At 38.1% G+C, this 27,693-nt stretch overlaps 2 protein-coding genes across 4 annotated transcripts; one reads left to right on the forward strand and one right to left on the reverse strand.

Annotated features, from left to right (window-relative positions):
• Positions 1–240: 240 nt before the first annotated feature.
• si:dkey-72l14.3 (Glyco_hydro_56 domain-containing protein) lies at positions 241–18,047 on the forward strand. The gene is made up of 7 exons (XM_042003876.1): positions 241–271; positions 13,581–14,202; positions 14,501–14,749; positions 15,253–15,399; positions 15,551–15,637; positions 15,857–16,051; positions 16,627–18,047. Exons 2-7 carry the CDS (start codon positions 13,624–13,626, stop codon positions 17,008–17,010), a joined length of 1,641 nt encoding a protein of 546 aa, XP_041859810.1. The 5' UTR covers positions 241–271; positions 13,581–13,623; the 3' UTR covers positions 17,011–18,047.
• Positions 17,794–26,432, reverse strand: borcs6 (BLOC-1 related complex subunit 6). 3 transcript variants are annotated; one of them, XM_042003879.1, is made up of 7 exons: positions 26,368–26,432; positions 24,192–24,817; positions 23,051–23,228; positions 22,694–22,876; positions 21,325–21,488; positions 21,041–21,124; positions 17,794–20,273 (listed from the first exon to the last, which is right to left on the reverse strand). In XM_042003879.1, exons 2-7 carry the CDS (start codon positions 24,804–24,806, stop codon positions 20,268–20,270), a joined length of 1,230 nt encoding a protein of 409 aa, XP_041859813.1. In that variant the 5' UTR covers positions 24,807–24,817; positions 26,368–26,432; the 3' UTR covers positions 17,794–20,267. The 3 variants fall into 3 exon arrangements, with proteins under 3 accessions (XP_041859813.1, XP_041859811.1, XP_041859812.1); XM_042003877.1 differs by having other exon boundaries at positions 17,794–20,856; XM_042003878.1 differs by having other exon boundaries at positions 17,794–20,856; positions 24,192–24,814; positions 26,368–26,422.
• Positions 26,433–27,693: the final 1,261 nt, after the last annotated feature.

Below are 27,693 nucleotides of genomic sequence, written 5' to 3' on the forward strand. Positions count from 1 at the left end.
TTTAAATTCTTGTCTATTTCTGTCTTGTTATCTTCTTCTGCCCCTCCTTCTCTTTTTCTATTAGCCGCTGAATGTCAGGAGCCTTTTTGTTGCATGTTATACATGCATAGCTTATCAATGCCCTCACAAATCCAGCAGAAGTCCTTGTTTTTTCCACCTGGAAGAGTGAAGAATAAAACTGAAAACAAAGGAATAAAGCATTTGACTGCCAGCAGCCGGGACTCAGATGCTATCTTCATTGTACGGGCTAAATACAGGAGCACGGTCCCAGGTGAGTTGAAGTTCTCTCAACTAGTCAGAAGTGAATGTAATATTTATCTGATTTCAGAAAGCTGTTTAAGCTAATAGTATCCAGAAGTTATGTAATTTAGACAGTTCATATATAAATAATTTTTTTAATGATATGAATGTCTTATTTTTTTAGCATGTATGAACAACATATATTAGCACACATACTGGCAGTGTTGCTGCATTGTGTTTATGACTTCTCTGGTAATCACTGTAAAATGCAATTTAATTTTATGTAGTAATCACTTACTGATTCTGTTTGAATTACTGATACCGGATAAATGGGATCTATTATTCTATAGTGGCCAGCAAGTGGGGAGTAAAAAATGTATTTTCATGTTTACAAACCTTTAGAAAATCCTTTACCTACACTTTAGTATAAGAGAAACACCACAGCATATAAAACTGTCACCATGGTTACAGATGCAATAGCAGATGGTGGTAAAATATCAACTTGATGTTGCATTTCAGTTGAGCAAAGGATTTAAAGTATGAAGATAGCAAGTCGGATTAAGGAGAGAACTTTATTACTAATCCCACTGGAAAAAAGTGTAAGATTTAATTAAATACAGGAAGCGAGGGAATGTTACAAAACAAACCAAAAAAACTGTGAAATGTTAAACAAACTGAGGCACGGTACAAGGACTATAAAGACAAATAAAGAGAAAGACAACAGCCAGGAAAGACGATCACAAAAAAGTTCTTGGGAAGAGTTGAACAAATTGTGGAATCACAGAAGTGGGGGAAAGACCAGAAGTAAAGACAGACATAAAACAATCTATTTTTTTAAAGTACTAACTTTCTGACTTTAAATAAAAATAAAACTAAGATTTTGGTTTTCAAAGAAACCCCCTGCACAGTCATAACAGTGCGATTGCTCTTCTGTCCTCCTACCGCCATCTTCTTGTAAAGAATCCTGGGAAGCTTCTTTCAGCTGAGGACTCTTGCCAAAATTAAGTCCTAACTTCCTCTGGCTGATTTTGAAATAGCTATTTGTGACCTCGTGTCTGGATTATTGCGGTGTATGCTGGGTTGGACCAGGGCTACCTAAGCGCCTACAGAGTGCACAAATTGTTACAGCCCATTTACTGTCTAACACAAGGAGACGTAAGTACATCACCCCTGTTTTGTGTACCTTACATTGGCTCCCTGTCTGCTTTCATATAGAATTTAAGGTTTTGTTGATTGTTTTAAAGTGTTTGCACTTTATGGGCCCATCTTATTTGAGTGAGTTGTACACTTCCCCCAGAGCCCAGAGGTCAGCTGACCAGTTCTATTTGCTTGTCCCCAAAGCCAGGCTAAAAGCCAGAGGTAATAGAGCCTTCTCCATGGCAGCGTTCAGACTGTGGACTAGCCTTCCACTGTCTGTTAGGTCCTCTCAGTCTTTAGGGTAGACTTAAACACTGTCTCCCTGACCTTCCATGCTAGCTAAATGGAGTATACCTTTGCTTGTTATTCTTTATTTGTCATTATTTCTATCTGTGATTGGAGTTGTTATTGTGAAGCGCTTCGGTCAGTTGAAGTTGTTTTTAAATGTGTTAGATAAATACATTTGAACTAAATTGATTTGAATTAATCGTGTTTTAATCAATACAATACAAATAGATTTGTCACTGTTTATTTTCCTTTTTATCCTGAAAATGGAAAAGGCATTGAAGCATATTGCTTTTACGTAATCAGCTTGTGATAACACGTCTTCTGTTTCCATCATGAATGTCTGTGTTTAACTAATTTACACTATATAGAATATGTTTTTTTTTTTTTAAAAATCTAAATGTGTGAAAAAAAACTAAACAGCAGTTGGGTAGGGTTAGCCCATTGAAAATCTTATGTGGTGTGCCCATTCAAACACAGGATTCTAGACTCAGTTACACCATTTTATTACTAGATGAGGTGAATAATGGGTGGCTTGGTGGAGGGTTTTGTCTGAAATTAGAAGTTACAAATAAAACAAAGTAAATACAACAACAGATCAAATTACACATCTGCATTAATAAATGAATGATTACAAGTAACCTACATAATTACTGCATTCCCTGAGTTGGGTTTTGCGTTGCCTTTAGGGAAAGTAATCATTGGAGAGGTTTCCAGGTAGTTTTGGAGGAAAAAAGGCTGTGCAGACCTAATGGGTTGGGTCATATAACTACCTTGGTGGGATGATGGAAGACAACTTGTGATTTAACAATGTAGCATGATGGAGAGAAGTGCAGTCAAGAGAATATACAGCACAGTGTAAAGACCTCAAGAAAAAAAAAGAAAAAAAGGCTTAATTTCTCACACAGAAATTAATTGGGTTTCGCCAAAATGAACAACCAACCTCACTATGGAGCCCTATAGCTCAGGCATACTTTCATGTAGAAAACTTTATTCAACATTTAAACAGGTCACAAAAGATTGAATTTTGTTTGTCCAAAAAGGCAATTTGATATCTTTTATAGTTCTAACACAATTACAGTATAAAGGTGAAGCATGTAACAAAATTAAAGGTTGATGACAAAAAATCTATCATTATATTGTTAAAAACTGTGTTTCTATTGTTGTTTATATATGGAAGAATTGACAGACACCATCTACGGAGGAATGAAACTGTCTGTGACCTGTTCAGTGTTCTTTGACCAGGAGGCCAGAGGATCTGCCCCCAATGGATCTGATCCATTGAGATTAAAAATCTCTTTTACATGGATGTCCTGGCTGTCAAAGATTAAGCAACAATGCAGACAAAATGCAGAGTACAAACAAATGTAAGACATTTAACAGTTATGCAACAAAATCACCAATATTACAAACACTCCAAGCATAAAATCTAAGGACATTGTGATCGAATACAAATAAGATCAAACACAACTACATGTTACAAGTACAACTGGAAAGTAAAAACTCTTGTTTAAAACTTAAAATATGGGTGAGAGACCCTAGCCTCATCCTAGCCTGCAGATCATTCCAAGACCAGGGCCCAAAAAAGGGCAGACTCCTCTTACCTGACTCTGTCCACACAAAAGGCACCTTGAACCTCAGCCAACCACTGGCTCTAAGACTGTAAGTGTTCTGGAGAGTTATGAACTTAAACAGACATAGGAAGGTAACCTGCTCAAAATGGCCTTATAAATTAAAATATACCAATGTTACATCCTAGGAATATTTAATTTACACAAAGAGGCAAAAATGCAAACAAAAATATAAAAAGGAGACAGAGAAATGTAAAAAGAAAACAGAAATTAATACGCTCGACAATATAAACAGAGGAAGAAAAGCGAGATTAATGAAGATGAAAGAAGAAATAATGAAGATGTAAATATGAATGCGAAAAAAAAGTGTCAATACATGACAAAATAAAAAATATATCACATGAAAATGAAATAAACAAATAAATAATTTTGAGTAGGGATGGGTCGATACCGATACTAGCATCGGAAATACTCGCCGATCTTACCAAAAGTAAGGGGATCGGTATCTGCGAGTTTTTCTGTCTAAACGCCATCCAATGCCATGGAAACGGAAATACAATACAAATCATGTGAAAGAGCACAAGTTTGTTGCCTCAAAGGAAATGCGCAACAAACCACAGAAACAACAAACGTTGGCAAGTGCTTTTAAAAAACTTGGGTAATTTGAAGAAAAAAGCCAGAAAGCCACCACAATAACAGACATCTTAGAATTTAGTGTCCAGGATTAACAGCCACTGTTCTTTCTGGAAAACATTCACTGTACGATCGAATTCGAGTTAGTTTTTAATAGAAATTCTTTGATCTGAGTTTATTTACTCAATAATTAAAACAGTTCTGTGGCAATCATGTTTTCACGTGTTAATAAAGCATGGATAACATATATGAATATTAAGGCTATCAAAAATAACACTTTGACAGCGGTAACTAATTTATGTAATTTATTGCATTCATTTTTTTAAACAGAATTAACGCTCCCTCATCCCCCACACCTTTCCCGCTGAGAGGGTTCAACACTCGCACTCTTTTATTTAAAGAAAAAAAAATGTTTCCTTCAGTTCTGTACTAATCTGCCTTCTCCTTCTCTGCTTCTACTCCTCCCCTCTCTCCTGTTGTTCCATGACCGGCTGTCGATGATCAGCTGATCGGCTTCTCTGGTGCTAGCACCGTCTTTCTTGTTGCACTTGTTTATTATTCATCTAAGAAGGAGGAAACTAATGGTTTGTGGTTCATCAAAGTATTGTTATTGGACGCACTAGCAATAGCAAAAACTTATCAGTCTCATGTCAATCAGATCCATGTCCCTGCAGCTGAAGACTGAAATAGAATTTATAGACCTCTTAATAAGATAACACTAGTATCGGATCCATACTTGGTATCGGCAGATACCTAAACCCTAGGTACTGGACTCGGTATCGGACAGAAAAGAAGTGGCATCGGAACATCCCTAATTTTGAGAATAAGAAAATGGAAAAGGAAAATAATACATAACTAAATAAAGGCTTAAAAATAAAAGAGGAAAGAAATTTCAAAAAGCATGAAAAAATAAACTAAAACTGAAAAGTAAATAAATACTATTAATACAAAGTTAAATTAAGACTGTTGAAAAATTACCATAGAAATAAATTCATGTCACATTTAATAGTTTTCTTAATTTAAAAATATTTTTGGTTAATTTTTTTGCCATAACAATTTATTTATTAAACATTTTGTATTTGGTAATTTCAGTCCTCCATCACTGTCCATTTCCAACTGCGCTTGCCATTTGAAGACATTTATATGCCCATCTGTACTGCTACATGTCAATAAATCCTGCACAATGTACCTTTAAGTTTGCTTTTTTTTAACTGCCACATAAAATCCACACTTTTGACATTTATTCATAAAATTTTCCTACCTTCTTATGTGCAAACAGTTTCTTATGTAAATATAATAATTACACATCAAAACATGCACATGTTTTCACCCAGTGTGACCACCATTTGTAAAAGGCCTTATGGGTTTTATTCTGAATTTCACAGCACAGAGCACATGCACCACTGACTCCACTGACCTCCATCCATTTTTGACTCAGGTTTTTCTGTGGGGTCTTTTTAACCTGCCATAAAAACTACATATAAGACATTAGAATCATAAAAATTGGATCTATGTGTTCAGCAGACCCCGTTGCCACTGATGGTCCAAAAATATTTTTAATGTGACTTAACCTTTTTATAACAATGACTATTCAACTAAAATCTGAGCCTGTGTGACTGTTTCTGAGTGTCTCTTTGTGAAGAAAGAAGGCACCAGTAATGATTAGGCTCAGTTCTGTGAGTCTTATTAAAGTTACACACACACCTCCCACATACAGTCATGTAATTATAAACAACAACAATGTACTGCATGGCCATGTGTGCATACAGACAAACACACCTATGTATCACATTGTGAGGACATGTCATATACATAATTATTAAATATAAATGTGTTTAAACACTTCATAAGAGGTGAAAGGTTAATGTTTCATTAAAGATGTGGCTCTACAACTCCAACAAAATCTCAAATCTTACATTAGGTTTCACCCTCTGGACTGGTGCAGTATACATACTTTCCAGTCAACAATGAGTACACTCACTTCTAAATCCTATCTGAGTTGCATCACATTCAGCTGTGTGCTGCAAGTCAAACGTGGTTCCAAGACTGGCAAAGATGTTACCCAGATCTCCTCCCCTTCTAGCTAATACTTGACACCTTCATCAAATAGTTAAATGGAGGTGTGATAATCTGTTAAATAAGCTACAGTAAGCCCATATGCAGGCAGTGCAGCACTGGTTACACCTTATGCGGAGGTCCCATTAATTTTCTATGTTCTTTTAGCTTCGCACTCATAATGCAGCAGATTGTGACCTTCTGTGAGTAAACAAATTAAAAAGCTGGAGAGAATTAAGCCTATCAAAATGATCTTTTTTTTTATCTTTGTCAGTCATTGTGACAGGCCTAAAAAGAACTAAGTTTACAATTACTGGCACCTCAACTTGCAAAGTGATTGAATGGTCATCTAGCTTTAATATGTGGTTGCACTAAAGAATAAGCATGAGCTTCCACGAAAAGCATTTTGATGTAGTTACCTTTTAGTCTGTGAGCCCATAATGATCATAAAATCTGTGGCTGTTACATTTGTATTCATGATTTATCCCTGAAGTCAAGCAGCAGAAGTTAAGTGACAATCTGCAAATTCAATAAGCCCAGACCAAAAAATGGTAGTGTTATTACTTCCCACCTTTCCACTCTTTATTAAATTAGGTTGTTTATTTCCTAGGTCAGAAATAAAGAGCATACCCACTTTTCCAGTCATTACTGCATCTATGCAGTAGAACTGGTGAGTATGTGTCATATCCAGACTTTAAAAAGTATATTCTCAGGGAACGATGACCTCAGCCTCACATAATGTTTTCCAAAATTTATATGCACTGCCTCTAGCACTACATGACAGCACCTGGGTCTAACTGGACTCACAGCAGTCTGACTACCACTTAATTATGATGTCCCATCTTGTTTGAATTCTTGCTTGAGTTGTTCTTACTCTCAGATGTAAGTCACTTTGGATAAAAGCGTCTGCTAAATGACTGTAGAATAGAATAAATAGAATAGAACAAAACAATTTTCCAGTTACAGCCAGATAGCACACTCCAACAAATATGCTGTCTAAGTTATCCTAACTGACTACCAATTAACACAAAGCATCCCTCCTGCTGCTCATCTTAAGGCCCATTTATGCTCCCTCATGTACGTAAATAGAGATGTCAGTTTTGAATGTTGTACATCATTGTCCTCATGCTTCTTTTGCAGTGCCATGGTTGTTAAGACAATTACTCTACTAGTGGGCAGTGCTAAGTTCAGAGTTCACTCCCACAAGCCAATGTCAGTTTCAGCACTGTTTGACAGCGGTAATGCATCGCTATAAAGTTTTTGCCAACCACCCAACGCCCTAAACACTAGTCTCTCTTCAAAAGCACGCACAATTTTTACAATTGCTGTGCTCATCTTCATTCTTCTTCTGCTTTTATTCCCTTCCTGATCCTCTTCTTCTTCTCTGGCTTCTTTCTTTCGTGGTCATATGTCAATTATTCTGCTCAGCACTGGCCCTGCAATTTCCAGTGGTATTGCCTCGTCCTCTGCATCAAGCGACAAATAGCTAAGCTCTGTGAAAATGGACCAAATTCTCGTGTAACTGATGCAGGATGAAACTGTGCATTTGCATATCTGTCTTTTGCGTCAAGCATAAATGGGCCTTTAGGCTGATGCAATAGAGCATCATCCATCCATTTTCTTGACACTTATCCAGGACTGGGTCGCAGTGGCAGCAGCCTAAACCGGAAAGCCCAGACTTTCCTCTCCTCAGCCACATTTGCCTGCACATCCAGGGGGATCACGAGGTGTTCCCAGGCCAGCCAAGATATGTAGTCCCTCCAGTGTGTCCTGGGTCTTCCACAAGGTCTCCTCCCAGTGAGACATGCTTGAAATATTTCACTAGGGAAGTGCCCAGGAGGTATCATCACCCGATGCCTGAGCCACCTAATCTGGCTCCTTTAAATGCAAGGTAAAGAAGTGAGGAGCCTCAATGCTACGTTAAGCCCCTCCCGGATGACCAATCTTCTCACCTGATCTTAAAGGGTGAACCCAGCTACCCTAAGGAGGAAATTCAGCTGCTTGTATTTGTAATCTTGTTCTTTCAGTCACTACCCACAGCTTGTGACCATAGGTGTCATTCAGCTCTGGAGTCAGGCCTACTGGTGGGGTAGCAAGCTACTGGTGGCAAGGCCTTTGCCCATGGGGTCTGGTCGGGCTCAGCCTGAAAGGGTAATAAGGAGACCCGTCTTGTGGACTCACCATCTGTGGGAGTAGCATAAAAATAACAAGCAAATCGGGAGCTTCACCTTTTGGCTCAGCTCCACCAGACTGATGCAGAGTCTGCATCACTGCAGACATTGCACGAGCCACCTGTTGATCTCCCGCTCTATTCTTCCCTCACTCGTGAACAAGTCTCCGAGATACTTGAACTCCTCCACTTGGGGTTGGACCTCAATCCCAACCTGGACGACACTCCAACATCTAACTGAAGACCATTGTCTTAGATTTGGAGGTGCTTATTCTCATCCTAACTGTTTCACATTCAGCTGCAAATTGCTTCAATGAGAGCTGAAGATCATGGACCGATGAAACCAACAGAACCACATCGTCTGCAGAAAGCAGAGACCAGATCCTGAGGCCACTAAACCGGATCCCCTCAACACCTTGGCTGTGCCTAGATATTTTTTACATAAAAGTTATGAACAGAACTGGTGACAAAGTGCAGCCTTGGCAGAGTCCAATCTTTTTTGGAAACAAATCCTACTTACTGCCGTCAAAGCAGACCAAGCTTTGGCACCAGTCATACATGGACTGGACAGGGTTCTAGTACTTCATTCTTCCAGAGTATCCTCCACAGGAGTCCCTTCTTGGAATTCATGAACTCCCAAGCCCCGTCCAAGACCCTGAAGAGGGTGTAGAGCTGGTCCGTCCACTGTTCCACAACTGGGACAAAAACCACACTGCTCCTCCTCTATCTGAGATTCGACTATCTGTTGAACCCTCTGTTCCAGGACCCCTGAATAGTCTTTACCAGGAAGGTTAAGAGGTGTGATCCCACTGTAGTTAGAACATACCCTCTGGTACCCCTATCTTGAACAGGGAGACCACTACCCCAGTCTGCCATTCCAGAGGCACTGTCTTGATGTCTATGTGATGCTGCAGAGGCGTGTTAACAAAGACAATTCCACAGAATTCAGAGCTTAAGGAACTCTGGGCAGATCTCTGACACCCCCAAGGCCTTGCCACCAAGGATCTTTTTAACCACCTCAAGTACCTTAGCCCCAGAGATAGGAGCATACTTCAGGATCCCCTGCCTTGCTTCCTCACTGAAACACATGTCAGTGGAATTGAAGAGGTCTTCAAAGTATCCCTTCCAATGACCCACAATGTCCCAAGACATTTTCCATGGCCTCTCCAAACTCTTCCCATCTCTGAGTTTTTTTCCCTCAGTGACTGCCAAAACTGTATTCCGCTTAGCCTGCTGATGCCTATCAGCTCTGGAGTCAGGCCTACTGGTGGGGTGGCAAGCTACTGGTGGCAAGGCCTTTGCCCATGGGGTCTGGTCGGGCTCAGCCTGAAAGGGTAATAAGGAGACCCGTCTTGTGGACTCACCATCTGTGGGAGGAGCCATAGGGGTCAGGTGCAGTGTGGCGGTCAAAGTCAGGGACCCTGGAAGTCCAATCCACAGCTGCAGAAGGTAGCCCTTGGGATGTGGAACATTTCCTCTCTGACAGGGAAGGAGTGTGAGTTGGTTAGTGAGGTTGAGTAGTTCCAGATAGACATACTTGATTGATGGTTGATATTGATTGATGAAATTGGAATGTTTGTATTTAAACAAAATGACTTACAAAAAACTACAAAAAACAATTATGCACTGCCTCTAGCACTACATGACAGCACCTGGTCACAGCAGTATGACTACAACTTAATGATGACGACCCATCTTGTTTGAATTCTTGCTTGTGTTGTTCTTACTCTCAAATGTAAGTCGCTTTGGATAAAAGCGTCTGCTAAATGACTGTAGAGTAGAATAGAATAGAATGTAGAACATACTTGGACTTACCTTGATGCACAGCTCTGGAACTAGTGTCCTCGAGAAGATGCGACTTCTCCTAGTTTGTAGTTGCTACCGGTGAGGTACCAGGCTGGTGTGGGCATACTCTTTGCCCCGTGACTTGGTGCCTGTACACTGGGGTTTACCCTGGTGGCTGAGAGGGTAGCCGCCTTCTGGTGGAGGGACGAGTCCTGATTGTTGTTTGTGCCTATGCATCAAATAACAGTTCAGATTACCCACCCTTTTTGGACTCCTTGTTGGAGAGCACTTCTTCCAGGAACTTCCTTGTTTTACCAGTGCTCACGTTGCTGCTTACGCAGTGAGAGTGAGACCTGGAGGGGCAGGATCGGGAGAAACAACCACCCTGATCTGAATCCGAGTGGTGTGGTAAATAAAATGACACAATTGTCAGTTAAAATACCAAATTTTTCTTTTAATGGGCAAAGATGGGGACATCTTTACTGTCTACAAACTCAGGTTGTTTCGATATAACAAAATACAGGCTTTTAATTACTTTTAAATACTTAAATGCAATGCATTTAATTAAATTTCACATTATATCTAAAGAAAAAAAAAACAGTGAAGAACTAGAAAAAATAACACTTTCAACCACTTGTAAAAAATAATCAAGTAAACTCATGATTGTGACTGTTATTTTATACATATAATTATATACAAGCTTTTAATGACTTGTAAAAAAAGAGAGTTATTTCAGAGAAAATAGAGAGGGAGAGAGAGAGATGAATTGCATGCACTATGTAAAAGGGGTAAAAAGTAGCAGTATTAAACCTGGATACTTGCTGAGAACATGAATACTATATATAATACTAAATTAAATTTCACACTATATTTGAAGGAAAAAACAGAACTTGAAAAAAAAATACTTTCAACCACACATATTTTGAAAAAATAATTAAGTAAACTCACGATTTTGACTGCTCTTCTTTGATCAAACCTGTTACGACTTCCATTTAATCCATTTAACTATACTGTATGTGCAACACTGACTTGCTGAAGCCAAGCTGAACTGGCTCAATTAATGACCTCAGGTTTCTGTGACGCATTTATCGTCTAATCTCAACTACATCAATATTGGCTCTTACTGTTGTTCTTGGTTTGTGAGCAACTGTCCACAAGGACAGCCCGAGCAATTCTTCAGGAAGGCAAAATGACACATTAGAAACATACAGAAACTATTACAGCAATGTAATGTTTTACCCTAATGTTTTAAATGCCTTTCTTTTACCCTGAAAGACTCTAAAAAACAAAAGAATAACCATAGTATAAATTTGATGAGCTACACTTTGAGAGTCAGTTTTATAGATGGATAAAAGCATACTGTATCTAGCAGCATGCCGCCCATATTTGCAAGATTCCAACAGGAGAATTGGAAATCCAAATTTAACACTATAAGCCTGGTTGTGCTGAAAAAAGAAAAAAAGAAAAAAACATTATTTGATGATGAAAGGATCAAATCAAATTCCCAGCAGGTAAAAACATTGTGTTTCTTTGTGTAATTGGCACAGCATGGTGGCTTTCATGCAAACAGAGCATGCACAAGGACTGTGAGATAAAAATGAGCTCTACAGACACAGAAAGGAATCTGAAATGCTGGTTTTATACTGATAATTAATCAGTTCCTTCTTGGCTGAGGGGCATAATAATGAAATGAATAATTTAGAAATTTTAATGATGAATGACAAAACCTGATTAGGAAATTAGGTCTGCTGCTAAGAATCAACATTTGAAAAAATCTAAAGACTTATTTAATGAATTAATTTACTTAAAAATGTGAAATTTGAACAGTTGTGTGAAACAAAGGCAGATTTAAAAGGTTTGTATCGTGTCCTAGATGTCTTTTTTTTTTTTTTTTTTTTTCTTGAGTAGCAAAAGTACAGGATCAGCCTCTGACCAAAGAGAAAAGTAAACACAAAAAAGAGGCTTATCCGGAACAGATTAGCCAGTTCTTACATTTACCACTCACTACCAGCAGTAAGAAGGGGATTACATACAGTATGGAGGGATTTCAACTATTGGAATTGAAAAAGGCAATATGTTTAGATCAGGTTAAACAGTAATTTTGAAAAAGCCACTGCATGATTAACCTACAAGACTGATTATTTTATATTTTCTATATTTAAGATCAGTTTAACAAGCAGTTGTGATGTTTCCCTTTGCTTAATTTCTTATGTCCATATATTTCCATAAGAACACTGTAAACAAAGGGGTATCTGCAGGATACTACGGGACATGTGAGCATAGTACAATTACTGGCTTATTGGTTATTAGGAGGCTCATTTAATACCTGTCAGCATCAGTTAAAGTCTGATAATGCAATAGACTAAATTTCCTTTAGCTGTTTAAAAAAAACAGGAGCTGATAATCTACTGAAAGCTATTTTTAGTAACACTTTCCTAATAAACTGAGAACATACCCTGGTTGAGTTATTAAAACCTGAAATTAAATGTAAGTGGTATCTCACAGGTTTTCAAACACATTTCACAGAGAAGCTGCAAATTAGCCTTCATCACCAAAGCTGTGTTTTTAATCACTCACTTAGATATTAATTATGCATGGTGTTAAAAAGTAACTGGAGGTAAACGGCTGTAAAGGAGTATACGGAACAAGGAGCTCACAATTTCGGAAGTTATGCTGCAGCACAAAGTTTTACTGCAAGAGAAAAAAAATTGGCCAAAAATCATTTAAAACTCCATCACTGTGATACTTAAGGCGTATTTGCACATAACACTTGATTGACAGCCATACCTCACTCTCCTGTTGTGTTTTGTTATGTTTACATGATGTAATTTACTGCATCAATTCACACATTTAATCATCTAACGAGCCGAGATAATTACGAACACCTGTAGGAGATGCTGTGCAAGGGTGAATTAGACGGTGTATTTTTCTGCAAGCAGCAGATTCTATGTTACAGAAATTTGTGGCATTCTGAATTGCAGCAACTATGTCTCCACCAGTCACGTTTCACATTGTGGGCTTGTTAGAGAGCATGCAACAACCTGTGCTTGGGAGAAGTGTTGCTACTGCTAACAAGCAATTGTTGAAATTTTGTCAACACTCTGTGACAATTTCCTGGTGAATAAAAATAAGCTGGAAAATATATATATATAAAAAAAAAAACAACAAACAAACAAAAGAAAGAAACAAAAAGTGGGATTTTTATGGGACCAATTTGCAGAGGTGTCAAACAAATATGGGGTAGAAAAAAAAACAAACCATCAAAGAAATAAGCAGCAATGTGACTCATCAAGTGCACAGAAACATTTTACTTTGTTTAAACTGCCAAAATGCACCAGAACCAGACAACAGTTTCAAGGCATCCCACAGTTTCTTTTGTTTATATGAGATGACTACTTTCCTGTACTGGAAGAACTTCCCCTGTGCTGCTTGGTTAAAATTCTATTTGGATCACTATTTTTGATTAAATAAATACATTTTAAAAATCCACCCTATTCAGACTTTCAATTCAGTCTTTATTTTCATGGTGTCAAAAAATATTGAAATGCCAGTTTGTAACGTATTACTGGCATGTTTTCATTGTTCCAAAGTTACGTTAATAACTAATAATGCTGCAGACCTGTTACATGTTTAGTTATAAACTTTGCTGAGCAACTACAATCAATTACAGATTAATTGCTAATTTTTTAAATTTATTTTTCCAGCAACATGATTGGCTGTGAAGGCCTGAAGGGGTGAGCCGTATCAATGGCGTGGACTGAACCACACTGTCATCCAGACCTACAGCCAGAACCAAAACTGGCACTTTGCAACGTTCTGGCTCAGACTACATCTTCCTCAGCCATCCTCCTCCTCCTTTTTTCGCTTGCTGCCTTTGCTGGCCCATGTATGGCCGGTCCGCCCCAGCCTGCCCGTCCTCCTCTCCTGTCTGGACAGCCATTTATTATCTTCTGGGGCATCCCTGACTCCTGCTCCGGTCGACCAGATCTGAGATCTTTCGGCATGGAACGAGAGGGCCGTGCAGCCTTCTTTTATGAGGATACGCTGGGGAACTACCCATACTTTGTAAACAGAAACACACCAGTCAGTGGGGGGCTTCCCCAGCACACACGTCTGGACAGCCACATTCAAAAGACACAGCAAGATCTGGAGGCAGCTTTACCTGCCCCTAGATTTCTTGGGCTGGGGGTGCTGCGCTGGGCCGAGTGGGTCCCCCAGTGGTCCAGAAACAGAGAGAAACAGGTGATGTATCAGGAGGCATCGAGGAACCTAATGAAGACTTTTTTTCCTAACTGGAGCCCAGAAGAGGTGGAGAAATGGTCAAAGGTAAGGGCAGTTTGATTAAAAGGCTAGGCTAGGTACTAGAAGGAAAGTACTAGGAGGAAGAGAAAGAGAGAAAACAAGAAAAAAAAAGAAGAAAAAAAACTTGCATGCATTATAAATTTGGAAAAGGTTGCAGGAATGGATTGTGTAAAGTACGAGACGACAAACTGAACTGATCCATGATAAATGTTTAAATTCCCCTTTCTTAATTCCTGAGCTATTAATGTTAAAATATTGCTAGTTTTCAGAGCAATAATTAGAAAATACTTGAAGACTGAAAGATCCCCTCATCTAACCACAGGTGGACTTTGAAGCAGCAGCCCAGTCAGTCATGATGGAGACTCTACGGGAGGTCAAAAGGTTAAGGCCCAAAGCATTGTGGGGCTTCTCTCCATACCCCAGCTGCTATAATAGTGACCCCACCCAAACCATGTTAGCCAATTACACCGGCCAGTGTCATCCAGCAGAGAGGGCTCTTAACGACCAGCTGTTGTGGCTATGGAAACAATGCTCTGCCCTGTACCCCCTTTTGACCCTGCAGAAGCTGCAGGTGAGTATCTTTCTAGATACATGTAGTTGATTAAAAGTCAAAAAAAAAGGGGGGGGGGGGGGTTCTTGTAGTTTATTTATCTGCTTGAACTCACTGTTCTTATCCACTCTTACCTTATATATAAATTTAATAAACAGGAGAAACAAAGATGATGGAAAGACTGAGTTTAATAATATAAAAACCACTCTACTTCAAATCACCTGCTGAGCAATCAATATCCTCTGATCAGCTGCTAACATGTCCCAGTGTAAACCCCAACATTTTAAATGCAATGTTTGGTATGAACATTTTTCTTTGTTTAAATTTGTCCAAAAGTGTAGTGCAAAGTAGAGCAAACAAACATCAGATGTTCATGTTTTGATATAAACTACTACCTCTTAGTTGATGGGTTTTCTTTTGATGTAAGCACATTGTAAGGAGAAAGAGAGAAAAGCAGATGTAATGTGCAGAATATGATGAACTATGTTGGTAGATAAGTGTGCAATATGTCCCCCTTTCTGTAGAATGGGACCTCTGGAGCGCGACTTTATTTATCAGGTCAAATAAAGGAAGCACTACGGGTATCATCTCTGCCTGGTGCAGAGTTTGATCTGCCCGTGTTCCCTCTGGTCAAGAGTTTGTATGCTTCAACTAAAACTTTCTTATCACGGGTAAGGTATTACATTTTATATAAAATACATCTTGTAGTTGATCCTTTAACCTCAAACGTGTATATTTTGTGTATAGCATAAACTTGTGAAAACAGTATGTTGTGTTTTTTCTCTTTCATAGTTTTAATGTTGGGTATTTTTGTTTTTACAGGCTGATCTGATCAACACTATTGGAGAAAGTGCTGCCATGGGAGCAGCAGGAGTTGTTATCTGGGAGAGAAGTGAGACTAAGACTGAGGTACACAACCTACACTCGCATTTTATATACTATACATCCATAAGATGCCCATTTGGTAAAAATGTACATAAGCAAAACTCATGTGGTCCCCAAATACACTTGTTCGCTTGGATAGTTTAATAAAACAACTTGGTCTTTATTAAGGAAGCACTTCTGTATCCATTGGGATATACCACTACTTCTGCGCTCTGTTGATATTATACTCGATCTATTTCCCAGAGAGAGTGCCAGGACCTGGGAGATTTTGTCCGAAACATCCTGGGACCTTACTCCATCAATGTCACCACAGCAACTCAACTTTGCTCATCCTCCCTTTGCCAAGGAAAGGGTCGATGTGTTCGTCAAAATCCAGACAGCTCTGCCTATCTCCATCTTCCACCCACAACCACAGTGGCAGAAAAAGTGACAGAAAAGGTAAGACGTACTTAATTCTCTATACAATTTTCAATTTGATAAATTAGCGCTGGATTAGACATTGCATCATAAATTACACAAATAACACAAGCCCACTGCTCTCCTGCACTTTACTATAAATACCAATCTACATTAGATTGTTTAAATTTGCTTAGATATACACATATTTTTATAAAAAACTAAAATCCCTAAAGAATAGCTTTGAATATTCCTCTCCAGATTCTTTGTCAGCTAACAACTGATTCACAACTCTGCACATGTTAAGAAAGGCATAATAAAATAAATGTTAAAACCCCGCAAGCTTTATTTAAAAAGAATCCATTTACCAGAGGATCCTGTGTTTAGCCAGTAAGTAAAACAGAAGCTAAGATGCAACAGAGGACAACCAAAAGGAGTTTGATCCTCCACCACTGAACACGAGAACATGTGTCTTTGATCACCTTCTGCAAATCTCTGGATGGAGCTTTGGTATACCTTCACACAACATTTCAAAGATCTGATAAATGCTTCCATATTTTCCATAAAAAAATGTATTGTTTGCCAATTTTAACGTTATTTTCCAACTTCCCTCTCAGGTAGAGGCAGCAAAAGCCACAAATCAGCCAGACACGGACACTAAAATGGCTGAACTAGATCCAGCAGAGATCTGGAAAAAAGACTTCATATGCCAGTGGTACAAAACTTCAGATGGGGATGTCTCAGATCAGCAATCACCAAAGGACGGAGCATCTACTGGAGGAAAAACAGAAGGAAACACTGAAGTTGTACTTGGGACTACAATCGTTGCTACAACAAAAAGTGCCTCTGAGACTGAATTTATAGTGACTATTTCACCCGGTCCTGGCGATCCAACACCTTCACTGGAAGCACCTACAGACAGTTGTACAAATCCAACGAGTGCCCCACACCCGACGGTTTTACTGGTGCTGGTGGCTGGAAGCTTATGCCTGAGAACTTAAACTGAAAACATACCAGCCTTCAAATGGGAGGTCTGTGTTAAACCTGCAAGCATAAAGCCCTCTGAAGTGCCCTTGCAAGAGAGACTGAATCCCTGAGAGTTGCAGGTGTGCTGCTTTGTAGATTAATATAATCTACATATATATATATATATATATATATTTGTTTTGTTTTTTCCAAGATTATTTTTTTAAAGCAAGGAGAACTAACTATGTCTACAGTTAGAATCAGAAACCTATCATTGGATGTGCCAAGACACAGTGGTACAAACACTCACAGACTCTGGCTTGCTTCTTGTTAAAGGACAAGTTCACCAAATAAAAAAGAAAATCTAATTAAACATGGGAAAATGCTGGAAACTAATTTCACTTACTATTTCATTTAAAACAGCTAAGGTTGCCACAGAGTTATCTCAAATAACAGGGTCTGTTATTTGAGCAAGGCATTACAGATCACACGTTAAAGCTCATGTGCTGAACCGGTAAACGGTTTCTGAGATCTCTGGCCTCCCCTGCCTGACTTCTGGTGAAACTACATCGCTCTTTAAAACATCACTGCAAGAAAAGCTCAATAATAAATTTAAAAAAGAAAAATGAGAGCGATCGCGGCTAAATTCCAGTTAGCTGAGTCATTTCCAGCTACATGCTGGTACATTATTATATAATATGCCACTCCAAAACATATGTAAATATTGTTGCACTGCCTTGTCCACATCCCCATCAGTGCCTCTGGAGGCAGGGTACTGTTAAAAAAAAAAAAAAGACCAAATGATTTTTTTTCTAAGCTCATGTGAATTTGTTTTTATTTTTAATTAAAATATACACTTAAGACAACAAAGGTATCCAAATCATTTTAGTTACAGAAAGAGATCTTATGTACACAGATGCATCAGACTGTACAACAGAAAATTAATATTAGATTTATATTTATCATGAACAAGAAAATGGCAACAAATTTCAATCTCTCTCCTCCCAGGGGTCCTTTCTCACCTGAAAAAGTCAACTGTGGTTTCAAATGTTCGCTCTTGAGACAATAATAATAATAAAAAAAAAAAAACAGATCATTGACATCTTTAGATCCATTTTAAATGAGCACATCTTAATATCATCAAGACATTCAGGGTCATAATTTATATTTTTTTGCGATGAGAGTGCTCCTCTTCTTGTTTATAATTTCTTCCCAATATTTTTTTAATGTTTCCTGACATGGTAGAGCAAAGTGGCAACAACTTTAACAAGAGGTTTTAAATTAACAGCCTGCAAAACTTATTTTTTTTGCAAATATCTTACTGGTTCATTGTGGTGGAAACAAACAGTGAACTGTGAGGAGATTCAGTTTAGACAATACACCACTGTTGAAAGTGTCCAGTGTTTACAGCAAATGCAAGCATTAATATGCAACTTACCCAGCTTGCTGCTGTACTTATACTTCATAGATTAAATATACCAAAACAACTTCACCAGTAAGCCTGAGTAAATCCAATCTAAGAGAGTCAATACAACACGACCCAACCTACCCAGTGCTGCCATAAGTACAAGTATTAGCATAAACATCTAGTACAGGTACTATGATCTATGACAAGAACTCCACCAGTGCAATGAGAAAAGTACCATCATCTTTTTATTAAATCAAGTATATTGTGGAACCCGTGGCTTTAAGTTGGGGAAGAAAAAAAACACAGAAGAGATGCTGAAGTCAGCTTTTTTTAAATATAATTAAATAAAGAAAAGGTCATTCACTTTGTAATTAGTTAAATATTAGTTCACATTGGAAAAAAAAGTGTCTAGACCCCATGTTTGGAAACTAAATGTCTAATATTTTCTCTGCTGAAAACACTGAAGTCAGGAAATGCTGAATAATCACAGAACTGTTACTGCTCAGCACTACAAGACAAAAAAACCCTTTATGTGATTCAAATGTCATTTCTGGGAGTTTATTTTTACAAAATTTCAATACAAATGTATTAAATGTAGAATTGATACATAAGCTGTAGGTATCCCCATTTCCCAAGGATGCCAAAAACCACAATGATTTATTCTGGACATTTATTGGTTAATTCGACTTGGTGAAATACCAAGAACAACCAATCTTTAAGTAATTTCATCATTTTAAATATGTTTCAATACCGAGCTTTGCTGTACATAAATTAATTCGCTAGAATGGCTGAACTGAAGCTGAAGCAACACAATTCAAAGAATGTCAATGAGCAGTCTGCAAACAACAGACACACGCCTGAAAATAAAATGTTTTATTGCTACATATTAAATGAGAAATCTTTAGGCTGGATGAATTTATTCAGCTATCACAATTTGTTTTCATCCATTCTTGAAATTTCTTCAGTCCTTTACATTGATATAATGCATGTTAGTTGCGGTAAGTGATTCAATTAGGGCAGCAAGATGTAGAAAATGTCTATAGGAAAACACAAAAAGAGCTAAATTACTGTTTAAAAGGCAATTTAATTATAATTCAAGTACTTTAGATTTACTTGATAAATCTAAAGTTGACTCAGCCCATAAATTCTATTTACTTACTCAAACCTGTGAGAAACCATCAATAGCCAGCTTTTAAGCTATTTTCAGATACAAGGATGAGCTCACCAAAAATAGCCAAACAGTGATCAGATTTTCTGTCATGTCTGGGCTCAAAATAATTTTAATCTCTAAGTAATGATGAAACCTTTGTACAGTTTTAGAGCCACACACTTTTTAGCCTGTGACATGCACTTTACACAGACCCGTGGAAGCAGCAGTGTTGCAGACTTGTTCATATTAAAGACATTTTTCTTCCTCCATGTGTTTATTAATCTGCCACAAAGGAGGAGGGAGAAAAGTCAACTGAACTTGACAAACTGATAGTGGCTCAGTGTTAGAGAAGCAAATCTGTGATTTTTAAGGGTTACAGCTTCTTTTGAACTGATGTGAGAGAATCTGAGTGGATAAAATCTTTACTGACATTATGCGGCATCCATTAACATCTCAAATGTCTCCCAATGACAGAAACACTGTTTTTGAACAAGCAAGCATGCTGAGCAAAGTGAATAAATAAACACATAAAAGAGACAGACACTCCCATCCACCTAATTTGCAGTGAAGGAATCTGTTTGTTGCATAAGATTAAAAAGAAGACTTTCTGTTCCTGTGCAAAAGTCTTGTGAGCAGTTTATTCTTGCCTCCCCAGGGACAGAAATATCGCCCCCATCTGGGTGGGAGAGGTTAGTGCAATCTGAACCACGCAGGCTGGACGGATAACACCCTCCTCAAACTAAAAAGTGGAAAAAGAAAGTATCAATCCCACCATCTTCAAGGAGCTGTTTGAGTTTGAGTTTGTGTATGTGTGTGGGTGGGTGGGTGTGTGTATGTATATATATCCAGGGCAGAAGTGTCTCCAAAAGTAATAAATTTGTTTCTTGACAACTTCATCAGAGATAAAAAAAAAAAAGAAAGAAAAGCTCATCCTCAAGAACCAAGTAAACAAATGATTTTGAGACCTCACAACACAAACAAGGTCATCTTCAAATGATGAACAGAAGAATTATGAGTGAAACTCATGCAGCATGTCAAGCAGCAATGGTTCCAGGACTCCAGACGTACACTTAATCTTCGCTGTGTGTGTGTGTGCTACCTGCAAAGGGGTTGCATTGCTTGCCAAGATCCTTGTTCAGGATCAGCTTGATGTTAAATCTTGCAGTTGTGATGGATATTTGGACTAAGCAGGTAGTGTTACTTGCAGATTGTCTCTAGAGCATCCAAAGTGCGTTTGATGTCACGAATCTGCGCTGCCAGGGTGTGTATGGGCTGCATGGAACGATCTAACTCTTCACAGCGAGCCATCAGTGTGTACATACCCTACAAAAAGAAAAATATACAAAAATTAATAAATTAATACCTTAAAATGCAGCTTTGATGCATAAGATATAAAATGATAACATAAAGTAAACTTAATACATGGTAACATCAATCTGTAAATCATCATAAAATGGAGAACAACACATTTATTAAACAAACACTTAAAATCCACACTATCCATCACCTTAATACTCATGTCTACAGACTCTCCCAGGCTGTCGACGGAGTCTCTGTAGGTCTGGATGTAGCCCACACTTAGCGCTGTCATCTGGATAAATGGAAAAAACAAAATTCACCAAGATAAAAAGACACAATAGCAGATGATGCATGAGCAAGAAATAAATGAAGCAACAAGAAAGCATAAAAAGACTAGAGTGTACTTTAAATACTATGCAATGATATCAATCCGCAAACTGCAATGAAATGAGAGTAAATAAAATGACGCAACCAACAGAGTTTAGAACTCACATTCTGGATGGTTCCATTGAGGCTTCGCATCATCATCTCCACACTTTGTGCCACCTCCTGGGTATGTCTCTGGAGGTCCAATAAGACTGCAGGATCAATGGGTGGGATATCCGCTGGTTTCCGTGACAACCCCCGGCTTCGGTAGATGGGGCCTGAACAGTCGGCTGGAAAGATACGATGATGATGAAATTAGATCGATCTATAGAGTAGTATGGCTGTATCTACTGCTTTTTATTTTTCTTTTTTCTTTTTTTCTTTATTTTTCTTGACAGTCAATAAAAGGAAAATAAGGAACATATTTTAGCAGCAAATGCAGATTCTGTTTGTTTTCATTTGCTGATATCCTTTGTAAAGACAAAATATCGACTGCCAAAGCTGATCGTTCATTTTCAAATGAGTGATGAATTATTTATTCCAGCACAAATTTCCTCAAGAAAAATCACACACATATGCAAAAGGTAGAAGGCAGCACAACCCATTAACAGGCACAATATGTACGCAGGCAAAGACACTATGTACTAGAGCTAGACTGAAGACTTCCCACTGAAACAACACCTTAATCAAAAGAAAACCTCAGACTCAAGTGAACATATCTGTGAATACACAACACACATGTGGTTAGTGAATTAAAAAAAACTAACATTTTAGTCTTTGAAAGCTTTCTGTCAGGCAGTGGCAGGACCGCAATAATAAATCCTTCCATTCTAAACAAAGTGTGTGAGTCATCCATCTTAATCGAATCAGCAGGTAGATGGAATGAGCTGCCACAGAGGGCATATTGACTGGGTTACTGCATTTAATTGAATAGCTAGTTTAGCTGAGACTCTCATCCACAGGGGTTTGAGAGTGAAGGGCAGCGGTTCAGTGTTTTCCTTCGGTAGAGTCAGACAAGACAGATGGCAGCTAATGGACAAGCTACGTAAGGTCAGCCTGCTAAACTTTTAGAGATGATTTAATTTCTGGATACTTTATGCATGTCTTCTTATCTTTGGCCCATTTTACTTTTGCCAAAAGTTAATTGAAGATGACAAATGACTTCTCTATCAAAAACCTTATATTTGGACTGGAATAAAACAATCGTGCTATCATTTTTACTTTTTTTTATTATTATTTATTCCTTTTCATGTCTATGCTCCCCATATAAACCAATATGGCTCAGTTTCAAAGGCTTAATTCTTCCTTTTTTTCTATCTGTTTGTGTATGTGGAAAACATACTAACCTACAAGGTCTAAAACTTGTATTTAAACACATCAACCAAATTCTTTATATAGTAAGTGAATTCTTTAATAATTGTGTCATAAAAAAAATGTTAAAATTATTTTTTGGACTAAAATACAGGTTTTGAATGAACCTGAACCTTTTACTTACAATCACTGCAGTCCAAACTGGGCTTGGAGCTCATTTTGATCTTCTGCTCTAAGTTCTTGGTGATGAAGTTGGTAAGGTCTCCTTCATGGCTGACAGTTCCTTCTAATTCAAGAGCTGAAGAGATTGTGGCCCGTCGACCCTCTGACTGGCCACTTCTGCCCCCTCCTCGGGCTCCTGAACAGCCTGCAAAGAAGTCAGCATCAGCAACCTATAGTTATAAAATACTTCTAACAATAAGTGACACGATCAAATATGGAAGCCTTTCATAATAATAGACAAATAACAACACTTTTCAAAGAGGGAAGGAAAGAACCAAACTTGAGGAAGCACATGATTAAACTTGTGACAGATACCTACCACCACATGCTTGGCTGATTTCATCCAGGCTCTTGCTGTCCTGCATTCCTCTAACGTTGCGAACCCAGACCTGGGCCATAATGTGAGGAGGGCAAGGGGTGTCATCTGAGGGAAGTAGAGAAGGTGGAGAAGAGGAGGTACTAGGGCCGGGGGCTGAGGATGAATATTGTTGTGAAGACTGTAAAGGAAGGTAAAGGGGAGTAGCCAAAAAAGAAAGGCAGAAGAGGATTAAATAAATAAACTCAGAGTGTGCAGACCTCTGCCAAGTTATAGGGTTACTCACCTGAGAAATACCCTTAAAGGCTCAACAACCCACCCAGTTACCAATACCATGCCAACACTCTTATTCAAGCTTCTTCAAGCTAATATCACTATATATTTCAATCATCAGAATAGATGCCAAATCTTATTTAGACTCCTTGACCCTGGAAACATACCCTTGGACACCAAGATGAAGCAAATGGCTATAATAGTCTTAAAGTTATTGAAGAAATCTGCGTTCCCTCTAATAGCGACAATCTGAGTTAAATCTGGGTTAGCTGTTAGTGTATTTAACATCTACCATGATGTCATCTTGTATTTTTTTTTTTTTTGCCAAAGATTCTGGGCATTATCTGTTGAGTTAGAAGCTGCACAGGCACAATTATCCCCATCTCCCAATATTAAAAAAATCCTTTTAAAATAATTCCTGGCTCCAGATGTAATCACTTGTTCCTTTATTCCATTTCTGACGTTTCCTGAAAATTTAATCTAAATCCGTCCATAATATTTTGAGTTGTGATGCTAACAGACAAACCGCCGCTGCCAAAAACATAACCTCCTCTTTGGCAGAGGTAAAAACACTGCTAATCCCACACACAAAATGTCTGTTTTCTCTTTCTAAAACAGCCACTGAATTTTAGGTTTGACCACCTAGTTAGACGTCATTCTAAGCTACATTTTAACAAAATGTCTAGGTAAAAGCTATGGTCGAAGGGCACAGCCGCACTCATTTGCACTGCTTTTAGTTAAGATTGTGCTCATTATTGTGTATACAGTATGTGGACTGCTAATCTCATTTAATGCTATTAAGCCTTCCACTGTCTCTGATACTCGCAATCTAATGAAGCTGAATAAAAAAATAATCCTACACTCCACTCACCTCCATCTCTGTTCTTCTTCCTGTGTGCTGGTTCCGCCACTTTTTTTCATTCTTCTCATCATCCTCCTCATCCTGTTTCTCCCTGTCTCCATCTTCTTCTTCCTCCTCTTGACTACCAGTGCCACCCTTTACACTCTCTGCCTGTGTTCGCTGTCTGTTTGCTGTGACAGGACCTCCCTGTTGATATGAGTCTTTTGACTCTCCATGCTTTTCTGAATCCCACATGAGAACAGCATCAGCTGCATCCACAGTTTTGGAGGCCTCAGGAATGTCTGTGTGTCTAGATCCTGATTCTGAGTCTGGTGTGCTTGTCTTGGCAGCAAAGGCAGGGTCTGCCACATGAGGACTGTGTAATGATAAACTTGCTGTTCTCTCATTAATGTTTGTCTCTATATCAAGGTGGCTTTTTCCATCACAAGCTCTGTTTTCCATACCAACATGGTTCTCTGCATGTCCAACACAACTGTCCATCGATGTTTCTGCAGGACCAGGTAATGTGCTCCCCCCACATTTCACTGAGACTGGTACATGAGGGCCATTCTCCAAAGCAACAGGTGACAGCACTCCATTAACCGTTTCTGGCACTTCAGTGCCAGTCACAGGGGAGAGACTCATCCCTCCACCTGCTGGCAAAAAAATAATAAATATATAAATAAATAAATAAATAAATAAAAATAAATAATATTAGTGAAATCTTGGCATGACTTTGCTTTTTAAAATCCTAATTAATTTACAGCAAAAACGTTTTCTGCCAAATAAGGTTGTTTAAATAAATAAAATAAAGTCTGCTATTACATTTTCAATGTGAAATTAAATCTGATATATCTGATAAGTACATAAATCTCATCTGACAAACCATCAGATGAGTAGTGCCAAATTTTAATGCAGTTTTCATTCTCTATGGATGGGCTTTATGGTATCATAAAACAAGATGAGAATACTGTGAAATAGATTAAATAATTGTAAAATAAAATTAGTTTATTAGGTATTATTAGGTGAACTAAAGCTTGCCACAGATCATTCCTGTTTACAATCCAAGATATGGAGAATTACTGGGCAAATGTCAATTGTGATCAACCCTTATAACGCATTTAAACTTAATACTTGTGTATGCATATGAGATATGGGAATATCTCATATGCATATTGGGAATATCAATATGCATATGGGAAGTTCTCATTAGCTGAGAGTAAAAAATCAAGGAGCAACATCAGTACTGTAAGGCTTAGCAGTTTTTGAACCAGAGGGCAACAGACCACCTATAGGTGACAACTAAGGGTTGACTTTCACCTACATCTGTTCAATTATAAAATCAACTGGAGAGCTAAATGTACCCAAGAATCATGAATACACAGTAGTTATAGCTCCAATTGAGGTGATTAGAGAGGCAGGAATGACTTTAGATGTACTAGTTCACATCTGATTGATCTTTAAAGTAACAAGTTAAAGAATGCTGGCTTGTCTCCTGATCTTCTGAATTAAACATAATAATAATAACAATAACAACAACAATAATAATTATTATATATGAAAACTGGACATGAAGAATACGGAAGTTGTACATGATGGGGATCTACACAAGTGTGCTGTTACAGATTTGGTGAGCCACTGATTCATTCACACCTTCCAAATCTTAACCTGATAGTTTAAACCTGGCTCATCATACGGGTCTGAATCCAGTTGTTTACAAATTGCACTGGAATAGTAGACACTGATAGCTAGGACGGCTGAGACGCTTAGTCTTCACATTTAATTATCAGTAAGTGTAAAATGACGTAATATTTGAATACTATTAAAGACTTGCGTATATTGTGCCTGATTAGTGTAAAAACAGTTTTTATTTCGTTGAGTCAACGCTCCTTAGGACTAAACTTTCAAAAATTGAGACAAAGACAAAAAGAGACAAGAATTACTGCCTGTCGGCATTGAGGAAGTTGTTGCACTGCTCCCTTTAGCCGCCTTGCTAGCTCGCTGTCAGGAGCGTATGTTTTTGATAGCGAAGGAGGGCTAACGTTAGCTGCCGGGGCCTCTAACTCTCAATGCTGTTATTACTCTCCTATAATTAACTGACACTGTTGCATAGTTAAATGTTTTTAGGTGTTCTATTAATGACTATTTAAACATAGTTATTACAATGATTCCATAAATCTCAATTTATCGATTAAGAGACACTCACCAGAGCACTTTCAATCCTTCAAGATAAAACAACAACCGAGTCCGCTCGAGTCTTTCTTCCCCCACATATCCTAAAAGAACAGTTCCGCTTTACAAAATGCGTTTTGGGCGATACTGTTAAAATGTTTTGAATAAATGAACCCATCTATTTTTTAACCACGTAGCTATATATCGTGAAGTGTTAAATTTATTTTATGCAATTTCCTACTCAAATTCCATGAGTCATTGTTGCACACCTGTCTTTAAAAGAGACCCTTTTTGTTGAGCACCACTGTGGCTTTTTATGATACTGTGATTATAAGAATAATTTTTATATTGTATGTTGATAACGTGTTTTGTTTTGTTTTTTTAATCATTTCTGTCCACATCAGCATGTTTCATTCTGCATGTACCACTCTTATCCCAACAGATGGAGACAAACACCATGGGCCCTCAGGGTAGATCCTCCCTAGACAGCGGGTTGTATGTTAGGGATCTTGTTATGCCAAATGCGAGGAAGCAGAGCGGAGACTGACCTGTCTTGCTTATGCTGCTCTGTCATTTAACCCTCAGTTTTGCAACAAATTTATTCATTTTCATAAAGTGTAAGTACTGAATTGTCTGTTAAATTTAAAGACATCTTGTATTTTCCTCAGAAAGAAACACATTGTCCAACGTTTGATATCAAACCTACTGAAGACTCAGAGTATCCAGGGTACCCAATTGAATAATTTATGGGTAACATGATAAAGTCTTCCCATGTAGAAAACAGTGATATAACTGTCATTGCAGCCAACACCTTTTTTTTTATCTTTGGCTCATAAAATTGTCATTGGTATAAGTTGTACTATGAATGTCCGGTGAAAAGCAAAAAGAAAGAAAAAAAGAAACAATCAATGTAGTGTTTTTGTTTTATGTAGCTTCAAAACCATGGTTATTTAAAAAAAAAATTAATTCAGGGGCAGCACACTGCTTTGGTGTTTAGTACTGTCACTTCATAGTGAGAGGGTTTCTAGTTTGAATTTTGGCTGGGGCCTTTATGTGTTGACTTTATAGGCTCTTTCTTTACACTCTGGCTCCCCCCCACATTTAATAAATATGACATATTAGGTTAATTGGTGATTCTAAATTGAACCTAGGAGTGAGCATATTTGGTCGTTTTTCTCTGTGTTGTTATCAGATATGTTCCAGCCCTATTGTGGATTAGAAAATGGATGCATTGTAAGTTATATTTCAGCTGCCAAAGAAACAACTTTACGGGAGGCTTAAATAATTAGAAAACCTCCGTTTGGCCTGTGTGCCTCCAAAGAGGAAATAAAGCTAGTGTCTGAGGCATTCTAAACCCTTG

The sequence above is a fragment of the Melanotaenia boesemani genome, chromosome 13 (genome assembly GCF_017639745.1).
Source record: "Melanotaenia boesemani isolate fMelBoe1 chromosome 13, fMelBoe1.pri, whole genome shotgun sequence".
In the NCBI taxonomy this organism is placed as follows: Eukaryota; Metazoa; Chordata; class Actinopteri; order Atheriniformes; family Melanotaeniidae; genus Melanotaenia; species Melanotaenia boesemani.